At 38.9% G+C, this 20868-nt stretch overlaps 2 protein-coding genes and 1 non-coding gene across 4 annotated transcripts; all 3 read left to right on the forward strand.

Moving 5' to 3' along the window:
- The first annotated feature begins 332 nt into the window (after nucleotides 1-332).
- On the forward strand, nucleotides 333-4849 carry rpl9 (ribosomal protein L9). Its single transcript, XM_058640069.1, has 7 exons — nucleotides 333-379; nucleotides 1006-1121; nucleotides 1804-1899; nucleotides 2052-2184; nucleotides 3284-3364; nucleotides 3952-4079; nucleotides 4693-4849. Exons 1-6 carry the CDS (start codon nucleotides 334-336, stop codon nucleotides 4056-4058), a joined length of 579 nt encoding a protein of 192 aa, XP_058496052.1. The 5' UTR covers nucleotide 333; the 3' UTR covers nucleotides 4059-4079; nucleotides 4693-4849.
- A 1787-nt stretch (nucleotides 4850-6636) lies between these two features.
- rfc1 (replication factor C (activator 1) 1) lies at nucleotides 6637-18220 on the forward strand. 2 transcript variants are annotated; one of them, XM_058641369.1, is made up of 23 exons: nucleotides 6637-6794; nucleotides 8320-8469; nucleotides 10195-10270; nucleotides 10614-10730; nucleotides 11061-11347; nucleotides 11469-11543; nucleotides 11772-11849; nucleotides 11975-12337; nucleotides 12477-12587; nucleotides 12680-12859; nucleotides 13022-13126; nucleotides 13547-13964; nucleotides 14104-14213; nucleotides 14338-14452; nucleotides 14978-15066; nucleotides 15383-15524; nucleotides 15647-15738; nucleotides 15825-16078; nucleotides 16530-16647; nucleotides 16827-16972; nucleotides 17061-17274; nucleotides 17353-17541; nucleotides 17718-18220. In XM_058641369.1, exons 1-23 carry the CDS (start codon nucleotides 6792-6794, stop codon nucleotides 17811-17813), a joined length of 3528 nt encoding a protein of 1175 aa, XP_058497352.1. In that variant the 5' UTR covers nucleotides 6637-6791; the 3' UTR covers nucleotides 17814-18220. The 2 variants fall into 2 exon arrangements, with proteins under 2 accessions (XP_058497352.1, XP_058497353.1); XM_058641370.1 differs by lacking the exon at nucleotides 6637-6794 and adding an exon at nucleotides 8045-8187.
- A 2219-nt stretch (nucleotides 18221-20439) lies between these two features.
- On the forward strand, nucleotides 20440-20512 carry trnaa-agc (transfer RNA alanine (anticodon AGC)). The gene has a single exon. It is a non-coding gene; the product is annotated as a tRNA-Ala (tRNA).
- The last annotated feature ends 356 nt before the right edge of the window (nucleotides 20513-20868 follow it).

The following is a 20868-nucleotide window of genomic DNA, read 5'->3' on the forward strand; positions in this document are numbered from 1 at the left end:
GATGCTGAGGGCCGCCGTGAGTGGAACGTTATTATTTGGAACATGTGATTTTCAGTCAGGTTGTTACTAACGTTCATTAATTAAGTCGTAGAAGTCTAACTGGAGTAAAACACACGTGAAACGCTGGCCCGATGGAAGTAGCTTCACTTTAGCATTAGCGCTAGTGCTAGTTTGTAGCTCAGTGTGGCTGTATGGAGTTTGACAGTCAACATATTTTTATGTGGCTGTTAGTTTGGTTGGACCGTTCTACTCCAGCTCTGAATAGTAATCTACACTAACTTGACAGTGATTCCAGATGCTGAAGTTGACACCGAGTTTGTCTGTTTCCATAGAATGAAGACCATTCTCAGCAGTCAGACTGTCGACATCCCCGACAAAGGTAAGTCATTCATACATTAAAGTTAGTGTCTGCAGACTGCAAGGTTGCTTCCCGAGAACTGTAAATCGTGGAACTTGTTCAGACTGCCAGATATGTGTTGTGTATACCCATGCATTTTCAGTTAGGACATTGATAAACCTACGTGTTTCACATTTATGTGAACCACATCTGGAAATGAGAATTACATCAACTTGCTACTGACGTCTCGGTCAGAATCCTTTGGCTGCTCACATTGGTTTTCAAATGTTACTTTTTAGTCTCAATCAAACAACAACCTGGGCCAGTCACAACTGGCCCATGAAGTAGTCACTCGCACCTTTTCACTGCATTAAATCTGACCCCCGATTTCAGCACAGAACATTGAAGTATATTTCAGTGTTTCTATTGTGAGATGGAGTCCTGTGTTGATTTCTTGGCTGATTGTTCAGAAAAGGAAATGATGCCCATCTGTTTTTCCTACACCTGTGTTTCAAAGCCACACCACTGATGTGAATACACTCAGTTGTTGAATCAACCCATGTTGATAAATTGGTTTACTGACAAATAGTGGGACAATTTGCCTGGTTCGAGGAAGGCAAAACCATGAATGTGGACTGAACACTGACCCTTGTGTTTTCTTCCTGCAGTCGAGGTGAGGTTGAAGGGGCGGACAGTGATAGTCAAGGGACCCCGAGGCAAACTGACCAGAGAGTTCAACCACATCAACCTGGAGCTCTGTCTGCTCGGCAAGAAACAGAAGAAGGTAAGCACAAGCAAAAAGACGGGAAGCATAAGTCCTTATTTAGTGAATTTGGTTACTGTAGCTAGATCCTCAAAATATTTAATCAATATTTGTTAACATTGAGAAGTGACGCTCACAAATACAAATTCTAACGAAATAACCTGTGGTAAAAGTTATTAAAAAGGTGCACAATTAATGTTGATCTGTCACTACTGGACAAGTTTAAGTGTCGACTTATGAGCTGTCCACATGAAAACACAGCACAGTAAAATACAAAAGCTTCTGATTTATGATTGCAATTTTTCCAAGTATGTGTGGTTTAAATACATGTAAATTGTTTCTTGGATTTCCTTGAGGATGCATTGTATTTTAAGTAAACTTAATTTTCTAACTGGATTCATAAGAGGCATTTTCTTAGCCCCCAGAAGCAGAGTAGACCTTCAAATTAACAGCTGTGTACTGAATCAAAAAAATATTTGGAATTGGAAATAGTTTATCAAATAATGACCAAAGGTATTGAAATTGAATTGAGTCATGAGATTCTAAGTGATTCACACCTAATAGTACAGCATATTTACCTTTCTGTTTCTTAACTGGTGATTAACTCATTGGAATTGTTTGCAGTTGTTGCTGTTAGAGCTACCTCATTAATTGTATCATCACCTGTTCACAAGTCATGACAAGCATCATCTGTCGTCCTCAGCTTCGTGTGGATAAATGGTGGGGAAACAGGAAGGAGCTGGCTACAGTCCGCACCATCTGCAGCCACGTCCAGAACATGATCAAGGGAGTCACTTTGGTGAGATTCCAGTTACTGACTGACCACAGTCAAACTGTTGAAAGAAACTCTTGTTTATTCCTGATATAATTGTTGTACCTAGTAATTTTGATGCTTTGCAACTGTAAATCCACATGCTCACTGGCCCTTTCCCCCCTTCTGTTTGACCGCAGGGTTTCAGGTATAAAATGCGTTCAGTGTACGCCCATTTCCCCATCAACGTCGTCATCCAGGAGAGTGGCACTCTGGTTGAGATCAGAAACTTCCTGGGAGAGAAGTACATTCGCCGTGTCCGAATGAGAGCTGGTGAGTCTTAGTGACATAGTTTTGATGAAATCACATCTGTAATATCTTTGAAATTAAATTATAAAAGAGCAGATCTGTTTAGTGGGTTTTCAACTTTTGGTCACATCTTTGAACACTGTGGTTCATACAGTAGTAAAATATAGAAGTTATGCTTCCACTGTACAGTATCTGACAGGAATTTTAATGCCACAACTCTATTACATGAATTATTATGCTTTTTTTCTATTCAGTACTCAAAGTAGGACATTTTTGTAATGCACTCAATTTTGTGAGAGGTTTGCTTGAATGTGGTAGATTGTATTTTCTTTGAGTTTCAATGAATGAGAAATAATATTCTGTGAATTATAAATTTAACCCCGAATCAGAAAACATAAAAAAAAAATACATTTGACAACACTGATGTAATTTATTTACTTATATATTTACTCTTGCCGTTCAGTACTGTGGGGGTTGGAGCTCAGGTTAGCGTCTGAATCTGATCCTGATATGGAAGTATTTTTGTGAAAAATATTCATTGTTAATCAGCTTCATTTCCTTAGTATGTGTGCTGGTGAATGGGCAGTTCTGACTGCACTAGGGGGGAAATATTTATTGGAGGTTCTAGCGCAGGAGTGCAGCTTTTGGTATACAGATAAATGGTTGTCTGCCTGGGGACCTTGTCCTCTTCCACAACTGCAAAGCTTTTGGAGGGGCATTGTTCATATTGGACAGATTCTGGTTTAGAGAAAGAAATATATAAAATCAGTCCAAAATGTACCAGCCTCTATTTCACCATAGTTCTCTTCCAAAACCAGTTCTCTTATTTTTCTGTGAATTGGCCTTTTCCATTTCCAATTTTATGCTGGGAATGTGAACAAGGGACACATGCAGATCGCCCTGGCCAGCTTGAATCGGACTCTGGTCTGAATGGAAGGAATTCATGCAGCATTAGCTTGACTCCAGTTGCGTTATCCGGGTGTATTTTATTCCGACTTTGAGAAAATTGATTTGTTACTGTCAGTTGGCTTACATTGAAGTCTTGTTTTAGTCTTAACAATCACAATAGTTTGATTCCCCTCTAATGTCACATACTGAATAATTTCTCCCATCACGCTCTCAGGTGTGGTCTGTTCAACATCACCTGCCCAGAAGGACGAGCTGGTGCTTGAGGGCAACAACATTGAGCTGGTGTCGAACTCGGGTAAGCGGATTTTTTTCAGTTCACACACACGGCACTGTAACATAACTTTATTTTCTCACAAGGTTCAGTAAAACAATGATACCAAACAAATTAACTTACTAGATAAGAGATGTACTAAGGGATCACTGATGCTGGCATGTGATTTGCAAAGCCCTGGTATCTCATCTGTAAAGCTAAAGTTTATTCCTACTTAGTCTTCAGTAATTTCGATAAATAAAGTAAACCAACATAGGAAGCTCAAACCCTAAAATACTTAATCTGAATGAATAAAATTACCACAGCCCCACTGGGAGGACACCCTGAACTGCAGAATAAGAAATATAAACTTGAGTAATGTCAACACATGGCACCATCATTGTCTACATTTTAAAAGAAATAGCGTTGGTGAACATACATAGCACAGTTTATTTTCACTTTGTCAGTCAGATTTTTTCAGATTACAAACCATTTACTCCAACTATAGATTTTTAAATGTCACCTTGTTCTCTTGACTGCACTGCCTGTCCATTTCTGCCCTCCACCCTCCTCTGTGATGTTTGTGATTCCTATTTGATGTGCTACTCATCACCCACACTTCTGTGTTGCAGCTGCTCTGATCCAGCAGGCCACCACAGTCAAAAACAAGGATATCAGAAAGTTTTTGGATGGTATTTACGTGTCTGAGAAGGGAACAGTAGTGGATGCGGGACACTAAAAGTGTCATCTGCAGTCAGAGGTTAGACAACGCCCTCTACTTTCTATAGTCTTGGTGTTCATTCTCTTAAAATGCATGTTTTTTTCTGTTATCTTGTCTCCAGAGGTGTCTGCAAGTTCAAGTTTTTGGTTTTACATTTGATGTTTGATGTTTTAGAACTGGGCAGTATAAACTAAAATGTCTTTTTTAATTAAACAGAGCCAAAGATGATTAAAATGTATTTTCCGCTAATGACAATCTAGTTCGTAATCCTTGTATTACTTCAATGGAAAATTGTCATTTGAGAAGCTCAAACCAGTAAATGTCAGATTTGTTTGGAAGAATTACAAATCTTTTTATTTTGTTTTTTTTAAGTAGTAGCTAGTTTTTGTTAAATTTTGGCAGTGTAGATTTCATTTTAGTCTAAAAACATTTAGAATGGAATATATTTGTGTGCTTTAAACATTTTTAAATACTTGGAATGCTGGCTGAGTATGCATCAAAAATCTTGTTCTTTGGCTTTTCCTCATTATCTGCTTCTAGGCGTTCAGGCTATTTGTTCAGGCTACTTGTTTTTTTTTAATGTTAAACCACCAAACTGTTTCCATGTGAAAATGTTTCACTCTTGGCACCTCTGTGTGTGTCTGTCTTTCAGCGGCCTCAATCCAGCAGGCCACCACGGTCAGAAAGAGACATCAGGAAATTCCTGGACGATATCTACATTAGTCAACAGTCAACTGGTGGAGCCGGATTCTGAATAAATATGTTCACTCTTCTCTTATGACCAATAAACTACCAACTTTTCCAATTAATCCTTCTGCTGGTTTGTCGCCTTTATTTGACAGTGAATTTTTTTTAGGTATACTTTTGCAAGAGGATGTGATCATGTGATTAAACTGGATGTTTAGCCATGAAGCTTGTTTATATTTATTCCTGTAGCTCTTCTGGGGCCCGTTTCAGAAAGCAGGTTTACTGAAAACTCTGACTTAGTTAACCCTGAGATGAGGGAAACTTTGGTTTTTCGGTTTCACAAAGCAAGTTCAGCTTAACTCTGAGTCAGTTACCCTGGCAACATACTCCGTGACCCTAACCTGCTCGCTGGCAGGTTTTCTTCAACAAACCCTGAGTTTCTCTCGGGCAGCTGTCTGACACGCAGTCTCATTTCCTCATTCATACAGTCGATATCAAAACACAACAGAGCGCATTCACCTGCCAAATTAATGATGAAATTTACGTCTTTCAAAACATCGAAATCCCAATCAGATGTTACTTCTAACCTCCACAGACATCTGAATCAAATCCCACACCCTAAAATCTCACAAATCATGTTTCATGGGGAGCTCATGTCTCATTAAGGGGGGCTTAGACGCCTCTGGCTCCCTCCTAGTTCGCACCAACACTGACTCTGCACATTTAGACTGTTGGATTGTTTTACCGTGTGTTACTGTAGGATAATAATCACTGTAGACACTGGTACTGTAGACATCATGTGTCAGGTTGTGAAATGTTCCTATCATAGATCACATCATGATGGAGATTATAGCTGATGTGAATATTTCTGATGCAGCTGGAAACACTTCAACTTCAATGTAGTTTAAAAGTGACGTTTTGATCTAGCTGCAGACAAAATCTTAATGTGCTTTGACAGTATTTCAGTGACTGCGTTTATATTTACACGTCAAAATATAGTCATGATACGGCATTGAGCAAGATGTTGTAATATTAAATAGAGTCAAAAAAGTTAGTCAGTACATCGACACTTAAGTTGGACTTTATAATTACAGGTCCATAAGTAAACTATCTTTTATCGTAAGTTCCTGGCATCTTAACACCCCTGTGTTCAAATCTTGAGTATGTTTCGCATGTTGGAATAAATCTTTCAGATTTGTATAATGAGGCAATATTTGTCTCTATCCAAAATGCTCAAGTAAGGAATGAAAAAGTACAAAAATATTAAAAATAGAACCAAGCTGAACTGCACAAACTTTATATTACAAAATTACTATAAAGAAATTTGGTAAATTGGTAAATCTAAATTTACTATAGTGTGATTTTGATTTTGATTAAATTATTATTTTTTCAATGGCCCATATCTTATTCATTATTAACAGATGGAGGACAAAACTGTTTTGGTATTTTAGTGTTGCTTTTTGAACATTAATATTTAGAACTTGTGTTGAAGTCAGGGGTAGTAATACAACTGGACACCGGTCTGGAGTAGGTGACCTTGCATTAAATTAAAGCTATTGAAATTATTTATTTATGTATATATATATATATATATATATATATATATATATATATATATATATATATATATATATATACAAAAATGACTTTAAAATCCAATAAGAGATCCGTCCTGTTTGAACAGGGCAGCAGTGATGGAGTTTTTACACATCTATATCCATGTTAAATATAAGAAGCACTGAAAATGTCTTTGTCTGTTATTTAGTTTTAATGTATTTTTTTTTTTTTTTAAAGAAGTTGTTTTTTTTAAGTACGTTTACTTCTCAGCATATAACTTTGTTCTGAATTGTTTTGTGTTTTGTTATAGCAGCTTTTTTTTTTAACACAACAAAGAGACGCAAAGTGACGTCAGCTGCCGCACGGCTCGCGCGGCGGACGTTCGTCATCTCAGGGCGACCCTCATGATTCTTGCTTCGCGCCAAGCCGCTGCTGTTGAAACGGTTTACTGACTTTCCTGAAGAAATAACCTGCAACTAAAGCTGCGAGAAAAACCACCTATTCACCATGGTACGTTACAGATTCATGTTATTAACATGTGTGACGGTTATGGACGGAGTGAAGACGACGCTGGCTGCGTTCGCTGCAGCTAAAAGAGAAGAAACTTGTTCAAAGTGAAGCTAGGACCACATTTACTGCTGTGTTAATTACATTTAAACAGTGGAGGTTTTTTTCTTTGCGACACACGAAAAATAAACTACTTCTTGTTATTGTTGATATTTGAAATATCTCATACTGATTATTTTTTGGGTTTGTTAAGGTGCAGGATGTTTTGTTATTTGAATATTGACCAGATCTGCTGTCAGTGAAAAATGACTGATAATTAAGATTTACCGATGCAATGGTCACAACATGGCCACACACATTTTGCCACAGTTCCAAAAATTAAATACATGTATTACACAGAACCTAAACCTAAATCAACAAACACTGCTAAATATTAAGGCTGGGTATCTACTGATTTTCTGAATTTATTAGTTAAGTCAAGTCAACTTTATTTCTAGAGCACATTCAAAAACAACCAGGGTTGACCAAAGTGTTTTACAAAGTAAAAGGCATTACAAACGGCAAGGGATAAATAATAAAATGGTAAAAATCTAGGTAGACGTGTCAAGGTCGACTATCCTGAAGTGACGGCCAAGGAGATTCTATTTCGATTCAGTAGGTCCCGATTTGACTCAATTTGATATGGTTTCATATGGATTCAGTATCAGATTCTACATTCAGATTATGGGATTTTACCATGGGAGATGCTGAAGATCAATCTAACATAAATTTAATTGGTACAAGCTCTTCTCTCTCCCATCTTCCATCACACTGCTTCATAAACAACCGTCTTTATTTAAATTACTGTTACAGTATTACTATTTTTGTGTCTCGATTATTTATTAATTATGAAGTTTTATTGAAGTCTAAATACACAGATTCATTGCACTCAGGTGACTGAATGCACTGTGACGCCAGATCAAATGCTGCTAGTTTTAGTATTATAAATGTTGTTGATTCTGTATGATTACTATGAATGACTGTTTCTATATTGAGCACCGGCCGAAGTGGCACTGTTGTCCAAGACAAATTTCCCCTTTGGGACAATATCATGAATCTTGAAGTAATGACTAAGTTGTCCATCTGAGGGTGCTATGAGCACAGCATTGTAGAAATGGCAGATATTAAATCAAAGGAACAAAGGAAATGATGAATGTATCTTAAAAATGGAAGGACTTTGGACTGTGGTAAAGAACTTAGTTGAAGTACTTTGAACTGCGCATGTGTTCAACTCGGCAGGTACAAGAATGAAAATGGCTGGGTTTTACAGCAGCAGCAGTCAGACCCTCCTTATCTCTTGGCTGTCTCTTCCTTGAGTTTCCCTTAGACCTATGTGCTGACTGATATTCACTCAAATGTATTGTTCTTTTTTATGTATAACCCAAAATAAATGTATCATCATCAAAGTGCAAAAACCTTGTATATTGTTGTCTGTGGTGCTCGATTTCATTATGAACTTACGTCATACATGTTGTCTGTGTGTGCTCAGGACATCAGGCGGTTCTTTGCACCGGCCGCAGCCAAACCTGCGGTGCAGAGACCCCAGAATGGAAACCTAAAAGCGGAGGACAAGAAGAAGAGGGACAAGTCTAGGTCTCCAGATGAGGAGGTGAAACAGAAAAAGAAAGACAACTCAAAGGCAAGGAAACTATGACACCGAGGATTTGCACATCTGATATTTTCTGAACAGGCTGTGCACTCTCGTTAATTCAATCCTCAATGGATAAATCTAATCTCCCATTTTATCTATTCCATAAATCTCAAATGCATAGATTTATTTATTTTGTACAATTGAGTCCACATTTTTTAAGTAAAGATTTAAGTAAAGATTATGATTTTACAAATGGCACAAAGGTTAACTCTTTATGTCTTCCTGGTGTGACATGCCTGAGTGCAGATCTTTATAATGTTAAATTATTCATCAGGTGCAGGTCTGAGGAGCTAATCCTGAACGATAGAGCACCTAACACCACATGACTCAGTTTGCTCACATTGCCATGTTGGCAGGAATAGCTTCTGGAAAAAATTAACAGTTAACTTTGATCCTTACAATACCCCTGGGTGCGTTTCACAAGTATGGGGACAACTGGATTATTCCAGATCTGCAGCATTATGACATCTTCAAATTACTGATAAACCTTCCCTCATTCTACTATTATACAGTACAATAAAAGTATGTTAAATAAACCAGATACTTAGAGCACTGTGCAAAAGTCTTAGGGTCCCATCAGCTTTGATGTTTTTATGTCTGTCAAATTCTGTGATCATTGGCATTTAGATTGGAATGATGTGAATGAAAGTTGGTCTTATATTCTAGCAAGCTGTCAGTGAGTTACAACACGATACAACACGTGTATATAATGCTCAAGCATGATTGGACCTGGTGTAACACACCTTTTTTTTTACAACAGACATTTCTCAACACGAAATAGTTGGACAAACACAGGTTATTCAATAACATTAATTAGGGTTTCATTCCAGTTTTATGAGAGCCAGGGTCATGCTATTGTTCAAGTGTAAGGGTAGGTCATAATAACACCTAAAGTAAAAAACATTGTTATTATAAAACTGCAAAAATGTTGACTGTATTTTGTGGATGTGTTCCAATAAATAAATAGACATTTTGACCATTATAGAATTGCTAAAACAACAAATCTAGTGGTGTCCTAAGACTTTAGATTGAACAACGCTAAAGTTGCCGTTAGGATTCACACCTTACTGGTTGGCATTTAAGGGGAAACTTGACTGGATGCCAACTTGATGATTTGGTACCTGATATGAAGTGAACACTAAAAGCAGAATCCTTTGCTTGTGGTTTCCCATCACTCCATCTTCTATGCTCACTCTGAGAGTTTTATAATGACTTTGGTGATCTGGTAAATGCTCTCAGATTAGCCTATTAGAGCTGCAACTAACGATTATTTTCATAATCGATTAATCTGTCGATTATTTTCTCGATTAATCGATTAATCGTTTGGTCCATAAAATATCAGAAAACCTTAAAAAATGTTGATCGGTGTTCGTCAAACCTGGAAATGATGATGTTCTCAAATGTCTTGTTTTGTGCACAAACCAAAATGATTAACTTTTAATGATTTCTTTGTTATCCAGAGCAAAGAAATGAAGAAAGTACTCAAATTTAAAGTTTAAACAATCGGAAATCAAAATGAGATTAATTTACATCAGTTTTTAGAGCTGTATTGGTGATGATGGTTTAGTATTTTCTTAACACTGTTATGACACTAATTTAAATTTCCTTTATCCTTTTGTTTAAAATTTTCTTTAATCCAATTTTATCTTCTGCCTTTGTCATTGTAATGATCATCATTGTATTGATGTGGGTTAATTTTGGTTTGCTTGTCAGGTCAAAGGCTCCAAAATGGAGGAGAAACGCCACGATGGTGAGAAAAAAAGGAAGAAGCGTGCCATCATAGAGTCAGGTAAGGATGATACAGCGGTGCTATGCGACTCTCCTCAGGAATTAAACTAATGCTTGTCATTTTTCCTTATTTCACAACCTGCAGTTTAAATGATTGGTCAATTGATTTCAACTTTTACTTGAGTTTTAATATTTTAAATTTGTTCTTAGTTTTTTCTCCACATCATATCATTAAGCACAGGAATATGATTTAAGGCTTCTATGTTTAGATATAGCATATTATATGTGTGTGTACATTTATACAGCTACATTCTATAAATAAGAATGGAGGAACATGATGGCAGAATGGGATTAGGATGAAATGGGCCTTTTCGTCACCTCATGTGCTTTTGTTTTCTCTCTAGACTCGGAGGAGGAGCAGCAAGTGAGGAAGTCAAAGAAATCGCCCAAAGAGAAGCAGAAGACCAGAAAGGTGGTGCCACCTCCCAAAGAAGATCCTGTGCAGTACGTCTCTGAAACAGGTGATGGTTGACTCCCTGTACACACTGGGATCTTGTTATGGATTTTCACATTGACCAATAATAAGTGAAGTAAAATTGTCTTAAAAACCTCTTCACTAATAATTTTCGTACGCTGACTACTTAATTCCTTGTCAAGTCCACTAGCTTATTTATATTAAGATGTGGTATTATAATAGCAACAATAACCCAGAATTGTAATAAACATAACAAGAAACTAGTCATGTTTAAAACTGTGACGACTTAAAAACATTCCCACTTTAATTTTAGAGATTATGTTTGCTGTATTTACGAGAAGGTCTCTAATTATATGTTTATGTGACTGAACTGTAGACTCGGACAGTGACAACTTTCTATCCTTGAAGAAAGTTTCCAAAACCAAGCAGGACACGGCGTTCAAACAAACAAAGTCTGGGCCCAAAGAGGAAGTGAAGACTCCTGTGAAGTTGTCGTCTACACAGGGGAAATCTGGACTCAAATCTCCTCCAGTGGCCGCAACCTCAAAGCTAGTCCAGCCACCTCAGCCCAAACAAACCCCCACATCAGTATTTGACTACTTTGGCAGCGGGAATATTCAGCGCTCAGACAAGAAGCTGGTAGCCAGCACTAAAAGAAAAGCTGTGAGTAGTGACCTAGAAGTCTTCCACACTGATCCCTTTATTTAGTCATCATTTAGTTGGTCTTTCACCATTGTTTTAAAACAGCCATTCATGTTTCGATAAACTGACTTTTCAAATACAGCCAACTGAGGACATGCATGATCTGATCAGTGACGAGGAAATTGCCAGACAGCTGCAGATGGAGGACGACGTGGAGGTAAGAGAAATATAGAGTACTTTCCGGTTTTGTTATGTTTACGATTTGGATTATTAAGAAATTTGAGCAAGAGTTTAGGAATTTTTTGTGATACAGTGATTAATCTGAAAATAATATAAATTAATATGGTTCAAAAAAGGTTATTTAGGTTTTTGGAAATTTTACTGAAGGATTTGCCTCTGCTTTTCTATTCTCATGCCTTTGCTTTCTTCTTCTAACTTAATGCAGCTGGAAAAGCAGGTCCATGAGGACATGGAATTTGCCAAAACTCTAGCCATGCTGGACAAGGAGCCACAGGCCAAGAAAGTAATGAACACTGTAGCAGAGTGTGATTGTTTGGTTTCTTATAATGCAGTAGTAATGTGCGGTATGATCAAAAACTCAGTTCTGATACTGGTGGTTGTAAAATATAAATGTGTGTCCTCAACCAGGCTCGTACAGGCTCAGGTGAAAAACAAGCACTTGCTGCAAATCCCAAAAAGAGCAGCTCAGACTCCGCTGCTGGCAGCACAAGCAGCACTTCGAAGAGCAGGCGGAACATGTCAGAGGATGTCATCAGCCCGTCTCCAAAGAAGAAAGTTTCCCCAATCAAAGCAAGCTCCAGACTGGCTATGATGAAGAAAATGGATGAAGAGAAGAACATTGGGCCAAACGTCAAAGCCCACATTTCACCCACAAAAATTAAAACCTCACCCAGAATGGAGCCACTCGCTTCATCAAGCTCAGACATGAAGTTTACACCCAAAATGGCAACAACACCCACTTCACTTAAAACATCTCCCAAGAAACCAGAGGTGAGCCTCTACTAATATGTTGAGAAAATCTGTTTATTTGTCCACAAAGGCCACCTGTTTGTGTAGCACAATAATCTACACAAGTACGCATTATAAGAAGAAGTTAAATGTCTTCCTTCTTTCCATCTGATCTGATCAGAGCACAAGCACAAGCCCTGACGACGGTGAGAAGAAGAAAAACTCTACAGCATTCAGGAACTACCTCAACAGAGATGGACCACGTGCTCTGGGCTCCAAAGAAATCCCACAGGTAAGACAAACGCACGACAGCTGTCTGACAGTTGTGGGAAGAAGAGTTCACTGTCATTCCTAATCGCCGACTCTGTGTTGTCTTTTTCACAGGGAGCAGAGAACTGTTTGGAGGGCTGTGTGTTTGTGTTGACGGGGGTCCTGGAGTCCATGGAGAGAGATGATACCAAGTCACTCATCGAGCGCTACGGAGGCAAAGTGACAGGCAATATCAGCAAAAAGACGACCTACCTGGTGCAGGGCAGGGACAGTGGAGTCTCAAAGCTTGAGAAGGTGACCAACGTGGTAGCCAGTAAAAAAAAAAAATCCAATGATCTTCCATACGATTGCACTATGTATTGATGCTGAATGGCATGTTGTTTTTTTTTTTTTTAATTCTCCAAATACTTCCTGTTTGAGTTTTTCCTCTTATATCTGATTTCATGCTCTACGCAGGCTGAAAGTTTGGGTACCAAGATCCTGGATGAGGATGGTCTGCTGGATCTGATCAGAACCAAACCTGGGAAGAAGTCCAAGTATGAGATTGCTGCGGAGGCAGAGGTGAGCCCAGGATGCATCTGTTGACCTTTCATGTCTCTCACTGTTCACTGGGTTAATTCCTCTGTTAGGTCAGTAAATTAACATAATCTGTATTAGGTGGTTTATATAAACTGTATATATATGTATGTATGTGTATATATGTATATATATACAGTTTATATAAACCATGTGTATATGTGTGTTTATACACACATATACATATATTTTTATTTTTTATTTTCACTGTAAATAGTTCAAGGTCAGAAAATCTTGTTGCTTGAAAAATTTAAAGGTTTAATTAATTATTTCAACTGGATGATAATTAGATCTTCCTAATTGATGATTCCACTCATCAAGTGTTTTTATTTTTCTGTAGATTTGATCTGTTATTTCAACGCTACATGTAAAGATTACTTTTATTTTTTCCCTCCTCTCAATTAGAGCAAAGCCTCAAAAACGAGGTCTACCCCCACTCAGAAGTCAAAGGTCACCCCCACAGCCCAGAAGATCTCTCCTTCCAAAGGTAATTCCAGGTCTCCTCACACTCCGAGCCCATCAAAGACTGGTCTGACACAAGGTTACAGTAGCAAGAGGGGAGTTGGTGTCACTCCACCTGGGAGACGCTCAGGTCAGAGGGCTCGGAGGGAGCTGGGTCTGTCCTCCACTTGTTTACCTTCAGCTTCAGACTCTCCATCAACGGCCGGAGAGGATCCCAGTCTGCTCTGGGTGGACAAGTATCGCCCACACTCTCTGAAGACAGTAATTGGCCAGCAGGGGGAGCAGAGCTGTGCCAATAAGCTGCTGCGGTGGCTGCAGAACTGGTACAAGAACAACAGTGGCTCTGCCTCCAAAGCACCAGGTAATGGACACTTTAGCTTTGTTTGTGTCAAAGATACAAACTTAAAATCTGAGCTAAGCTTTTTTCAGTGAATTTTAGATTTGAATCATGTATCTAGCTGATATGCTTTGTGCTGGCTGTTTTTTTTTATGTACTTTAGCGAGGTTTGGTAAGTTTGGAGGGAAAGATGATGGATCAGGATTCAAAGCTGCTCTGCTCTCTGGACCTCCGGGTGTGGGGAAGACCACCACTGCAGCCCTGGTCTGTGAGGTCAGCCTAGTTTTTGTTGCTGTTTAAGTGTCACATCTCCAAGCTGTGTCATATAATATTTACATCTAAGCAAATATATCCTGATGACAGCCTCGTTTTGACCTAACTTTCTCTGTGTCTGTAGGAGCTGGGTTTCAGCTACGTGGAGATGAATGCTAGCTGTACTCGCAGTAAAAACAGTCTGAAGGTAGTAGTCGCAGAGTCACTTAACAACACCAGCATTGAGGGCTTCTACAAAGGTGAGTCCTCATCATTTCTCTCAATTGTCAATTTGTTTGTTTTTTCCTTCACATTTTAAAGTGGGCACATTTAAATAGCAAGCCATATTATCAAAAAAGAGTTGGATACCAAATCCTTGTCGATGATGATATTATTCTGACTTTGTTTAGTTTTCTTGACCTGAAAAGGTTTTTTTTTTTTTTTTTTGAGCAGAAGAATTCACATCTGAAACTTTTCGTGTTTCCAGTTCTCAAACATAAATAATGCCCAATGTTGCTGCTGTCTGTCAGCGTGGAAATGTCTCCGGGTGACAAGAGCTCTAAACACAGCAATACTGACAAACAGTGTGGAGCTGATGGGCTTATTTATTGTTGGATTAACTCATTTGACAAATGTAACAGACATTTGGTTATATTTAAATGTTGCAAGAGAAATCATACACAGTGATGTTGCCTATGGAATCTGGATATATCATGTGTCATTGATAAAGTGTAAAACGTTTGAGAAATTTGTCTCATGTTTATGTATGTGTGTGGTTTCTGTAGGAATGTCTCAGACGGTGAGCAATAAACACATCCTGATCATGGATGAGGTTGATGGCATGGCTGGCAATGAGGACCGTGGAGGAATCCAGGTACAAAAACACTTGTCCTTGTTAGTTGCACCATTTCATAGATGTTAGGCCTTTGCATATATCACTCAGCAAAATGTCACTGATGTAAAAGCTGGATACAAGTTTGTAAAATGTGTCTGTGTGCAAAGGCCTTTACAGTTGCGGTTGGTCATATTTCTTCCCTTAAAACAAAATTAAGTAGACATGTAAGGGACCTGATTTAAGATGCTGTAATGAAGCCACAACAAACATTTAGTCTGATATTTAGTCCAACACAACTGTCCAAAGAGTTCACTGCTCATTGTTTTCCTCCACCATGTTGTCTGACCTCCTGTAGGAAATGATCGGCCTGATCAGAACTTCAAAAATTCCTATCATCTGCATGTGCAACGATCGTAACCATCCGAAGATCAGATCACTGGCCAACTACTGCTATGATCTGCGTTTCCAGAGGCCGCGAGTGGAACAGATCAAGGCATGTGGGCACACTTAAGTGGGCTCAGATTAAAAAATAATAATAATAAAAATATGACTATATATTTAAAAAAGACTAAGTGAATGTATTTGCTTTCCTTTCCTTTTCTTCAATTTTTTTAGGGAGCCATGATGTCCATTGCTTTCAAAGAAGGAATCAAAATCCCGCCCCCAGCTCTTAACGAAATGATCCTCGCTTCCAATCAGGATGTACGACAGGTAAAGAAGATCAATAAAGGTCAAATTCCTGCTGGGGTTCTGTCATTGTTTACAACAGTCACTCAATGCTGGTTGTTTTACTGTAGGTGATCCACAACCTGAGCATGTGGTCGGCTAAAGACAAGGTGATGACGTACGACCAGTGCAAGTCTGACGCAGCCAATGCCCGCAAGGACATGAAACTGGGGCCATTTGACGTTTGCAGGAAGGTGTTTGCCTTGGGGGAGGAGACTGCGCACATGAGCTTCATTGACAAGTCCGACCTCTTCTTCCACGACTACTCATTAGCACCGCTCTTCGTCCAGGAGAACTACCCTCATGTTCGTCCAGCAGCTGCTGGGTAAGAGAGAGGCTGGCTATTTGCACCTAAGTGATAGTCAATTGTCACACATAAGAATTGGAACTCTTGCTTTGAAGCTTGGAGATTGGTGATTTGACTGGTGACTATCTTGAGTTTTGGCAACCAGAAGTTCCCTGACATTACCTGCAACTTGCTCGTATATGCCATACATTGTCTACGGCTATGTCCTCGATACGAGTATAGAGGCAGAGAAGCCACGCACACAAGGGATGAACATGCAAACTCCACACATCATGTTCTGTTGTCACCTGAAACTAGCAATCTGGAAATCAAGTGAGATATAGATCAAGTGAATATATTCTTACTTCCTGGTCGGCCTCAGCCAACAAACTGGAAGACTCTTCATGGATGGTTGATGTTTCCACCTGACTTTGGATCGAGTGGATCATTTAATGTTTCTGTATTTTCTTGTCTGTGTCTACATGCACAGTGGAGATCTGAAGTCCCACCTGGTGTTGCTCAGCAAGACAGCGGACTCCATCTCTGACGGAGACCTGGTGGACAGACGTATCCGCTCTGCACAGAACTGGTCACTGTTGCCTACCCAGGTAACACACACACGCGCAGGTTCACTACACTGACTAAATCACCCCCACAACCTGCTCATCATCTCCTCCAGCGCCTTCCTTCTGGTTGGTGCTACAGATCACTGTCCACCAAAAGCAAATGCACTTAAGTCAAATTCCGCTGGCCTTGGTTGTGTGTCTAATAAATGATCATCTTTTAGGCCGTATATGCCAGTGTGTTACCAGGTGAGCTCATGAGAGGCTACATGAGTCAGTTCCCAACATTTCCCAGCTGGCTCGGCAAAAACTCCTCCACCAACAAACATTCCCGAATCGTTCAGGAGCTGGCTTCACATATGAGCTTAAAGTGAGTCGAGCCTTTTTGTTGTTGTTGTCGTATTTGGTTAACAATTTACATGTTTTCACACCAAAAAATATTTTCTTGGCTTCTGCAGGACGTTAAGCAGCAGACAGGCAGTGAACCTGGACTACCTGCACTACCTGCGTCAGGCACTGCTGAGCCCACTTCAGAAGCGTGGAGCAGAGGGTGCTGGAGAAGCTGTGCAGCTGCTGGACGACTACCAGCTTATCAGAGAGGACGTGGACAACATCATGGAGATCAGTGTCTGGGGTGGAAAACCTGATCCCTACTCCAAACTGGACCCCAAGGTCAGGAAGAGCTATAGTTTATTTTTTTTGGCTGCCAGGAGCATTTAACTGATACAACAAACATCATTCTACTCTCAGGTAAAGGCAGCTTTCACACGCACGTACAACAAAGAAGTCCACCTGACGCCATACTCCCTGCAAATCGTGAAGAAGGGACGCCGTGGTGGAGGTGAAGGAGAGTCAGAGCTGGGAGGAGAGGACATGGACAACGAACCTCAGGAGCCTGAGGGTGAAGAAGAAGGCCTGAAAACAGATGCTATGATTAAAGTAAGTATGCTCACACTGTGAAACACAACTTATATTACATCTCCAAAGGTATATGTTTATATACAGTGTTTCCCACAAACCAGACAGCAGCACCGCGGTCACTGTTGAATTGATCAATCTATGGGAAACCCTGATGTATCATGTTTATCTCATCTGTGTCTTGTTTGTCCCTGCAGCAGAAGAAGGCAAAGGCCACCAAGGAGACGAAGAAGGAGAAGAAAGAAGATTCTGGGAAGGGCAAAGGAAAGGGGAAAGGCAAGGCTAAGAAATGATGGGAGGAAAACAAACTTCCCTTCTGCCTAAAACTGCTCTCACAGAATGAAATATCTTTCTCTGCACTTACAAAGATCTTTAAATGAACATTGGAAGGAAGTAACTGAGAGATGTTTTAAACTTCCTGTCAAAACTTTCCAAATGATGCCCACAGTCTGCTCGTGGACAGTCTGTTATCATGTCTCTCCTCTTGAGTAAGGTGCATCGAATCAGGAGCATTTCTTCAGTCATCTGTGGTCCAGGTGTCGCGGCTGTAAATAATGTGACTGTTACCTTTTGCTAACAACAACAGTATATTAGTACTTCTGCTTTGGTTCTACGGTTAGCAGCACTAATGACTGTAAATTTAAACTCTGTAAAAATGTCATGAGAATTAATAGATAAATATGTAGCTCATGAGTGTCGACGTGTCTTTGTTTTGCTGTCTCTTGTTTTCTAAAAGAGGTCAAGTAATGTTTACTCCATTCACTCGAAATTACCTATGCAGTAAATTGAGAACCATATTCAGTGTGAGCATGTACAAAGACTTGTAGGCTGAACCTAACCAAACCAAGAAAGTCACTAAATAATCTCAATTATCAACAACAGAACACATTTATGTATTTTTCCATAATTATTTTGATTAAAGATTATGTAAAAGAAATGTTCAAAATCAGCCTTAATTTTGTGTTGGTTAAAATGATGTCTTTCTTTGTCAGGTAGTTGATCATTGAATTTATGATTCAACTTTAAATATAAAACCACAAATACAGTGTTAAAGGGAAGTTAAGTGTCATTCATGCTTCAGTGCTGAATGTCTATATATGTGAGAAAAAAAAGCATTCTTCAAACAATTAGACAAAGCCATTAATAGAAAATGAGTTTTATATGGATGCTGTGTACACACACCAACTGATGCCTCTGGACGCATCTTCAATGATGTTCCTGGAATCATCGGGTGTTTCGGGTCTTTCAACATCATACACCCCCTCCAGGTGACCCAGCCGGGGCTGATCAGACCCCAGCTTGTGTCCAGATGGCTCAACTACCAAGCCTCCATGACTCACAGCTATCCAATGGCCCTCTCTGCCACTTCGGTGATACTGTGGATGGCTTTCCTCTTTCTCGCTCTCTCGATACCTAAAATGCTCAAGGCTCTGGCCAAAGAATGGCCTGCGAGGCACTGAGAGGCATCTCGCTCTCCATCCAGCCTGCAGGCAGTTGCTGACCAGTCCTGCATACTTGCAAATATGATAATACCACTGGTACAAATTTATTTTATTACATATCTATGAATTAAGGCTAACATCTTACAATGACATTTTGCGATTTTGGACGACATACTAAACTATGACTTTTTTGTCTCATTTTGGACGACATACTATACTATGACAATTTGAGTGATTTTGGACGACATACTATACTATGACTTTTTTGTCACATTTTGGACGACATTCTATACTATGACGATTTGAGTGATTTTGGACGACATACTATACTATGACTTTTTTGTCACATTTTGGACGACATACTATACTATGACGATTTGAGTGATTTTGGACGACATACTATACTATGACTTTTTTGTCTCATTTTGGACGACATACTAAACTATGACTTTTTTGTCTCATTTTGGACGACATACTATACTATGACGATTTGAGTGATTTTGGACGACATACTATACTATGACTTTTTTGTCACATTTTGGACGACATACTTTACTATGACTTTTTTTGGTGTCTTTGGACGACATACTATACTATGACCTTTTTTGGTGATTTTGGACGACATACTATACTATGACCTTTTTTGGTGATTTTGGACGACATACTATACTATGACCTTTTTAGGTGATTTTGGACGACATACTATACTATGACTTTTTTGTGTCATTTTGGACGACATACTATACTATGACGTTTTTGAGTGATTTTGGACGACATACTATACTATGACTTTTTTGTCACATTTTGGACGACATACTATACTATGACTTTTTTTGGTGTCTTTGGACGACATACTATACTATGACTTTTTTTGGTGTCTTTGGACGACATACTATACTATGACTTTTTTTGGTGTCTTTGGACGACATACTATACTATGACTTTTTTTGAGTGATTTTGGACGACATACTATACTATGATGTTTTAGAGTGATTTTGGAAGACATACTATACTATGATGTTTTTGAGTGATTTTGGACGACATACTATACTATGACTTTTTTGTCACATTTTGGACGACATACTAAACTATGACTTTTTTGTCTCATTTTGGACGACATACTATTCTATGACTTTTTTGTCTCATTTTGGACGACATACTATACTATGATGTTTTTGAGTGATTTTGGACGACATACTATACTATGACTTTTTTGTCTCATATTGGACGACATACTATACTATGATGTTTTTGAGTGATTTTTGACGACATACTATTCTATGACTTTTTTGTCTCATTTTGGACGACATACTATACTATGATGTTTTTGAGTGATTTTGGACGACATACTATACTATGACTTTTTTGTCTCATATTGGACGACATACTATACTATGATGTTTTTGAGTGATTTTGGACGACATACTATACTATGACTTTTTTGTCTCATATTGGACGACATGAGAGCATTGGAACAGGGGGATTAGCTCAATTGGTGGAGCGCTCGCTTAGCATGCGAGAGGTAGCGGGATCGATGCCCGCATCCTCCAGTAGTGTTCACTTCACTCTTAATGTTTCATAAAAATTACAGTCCAAGTTATTTCCTTGTAATAGGGCAAAACATAACTGTGTCCTTAGAAATTAATAATTGCAAGTCAACAGAGATGTAGAAATAAATGTAAAGCATTTATTTATTTACTGATGCAATTATTTATTTATTCATTTATTTATGGTGATTTTGGACGACATACTATACTATGACCTTTTTTGGTGATTTTGGACGACATACTATACTATGACCTTTTTAGGTGATTTTGGACGACATACTAAACTATGACTTTTTTGTCTCATTTTGGACGACATACTATACTATGACGTTTTTGAGTGATTTTGGACGATATACTAT

The sequence above is a fragment of the Solea solea genome, chromosome 10, assembly GCF_958295425.1.
Source record: "Solea solea chromosome 10, fSolSol10.1, whole genome shotgun sequence".
NCBI classification, from domain to species: Eukaryota; Metazoa; Chordata; class Actinopteri; order Pleuronectiformes; family Soleidae; genus Solea; species Solea solea.

Excerpts from the sequence above, each read along its gene's own strand:
- rpl9 (XM_058640069.1), top strand. The coding sequence starts at position 334 with ATGAAGACCATTCTCAGCAGTCAGACTGTCGACATCCCCGACAAAG. Across the intron at positions 1,900-2,051 it reads TGATCAAGGGAGTCACTTTG|GGTTTCAGGTATAAAATGCG; the intron begins GTGAGATTCCAG and ends GTTTGACCGCAG. Across the intron at positions 2,185-3,283 it reads CCGTGTCCGAATGAGAGCTG|GTGTGGTCTGTTCAACATCA; the intron begins GTGAGTCTTAGT and ends TCACGCTCTCAG.
- rfc1 (XM_058641369.1), top strand. Across the intron at positions 12,338-12,476 it reads CATCTCCCAAGAAACCAGAG|AGCACAAGCACAAGCCCTGA; the intron begins GTGAGCCTCTAC and ends TGATCTGATCAG. Across the intron at positions 14,453-14,977 it reads CATTGAGGGCTTCTACAAAG|GAATGTCTCAGACGGTGAGC; the intron begins GTGAGTCCTCAT and ends TGGTTTCTGTAG.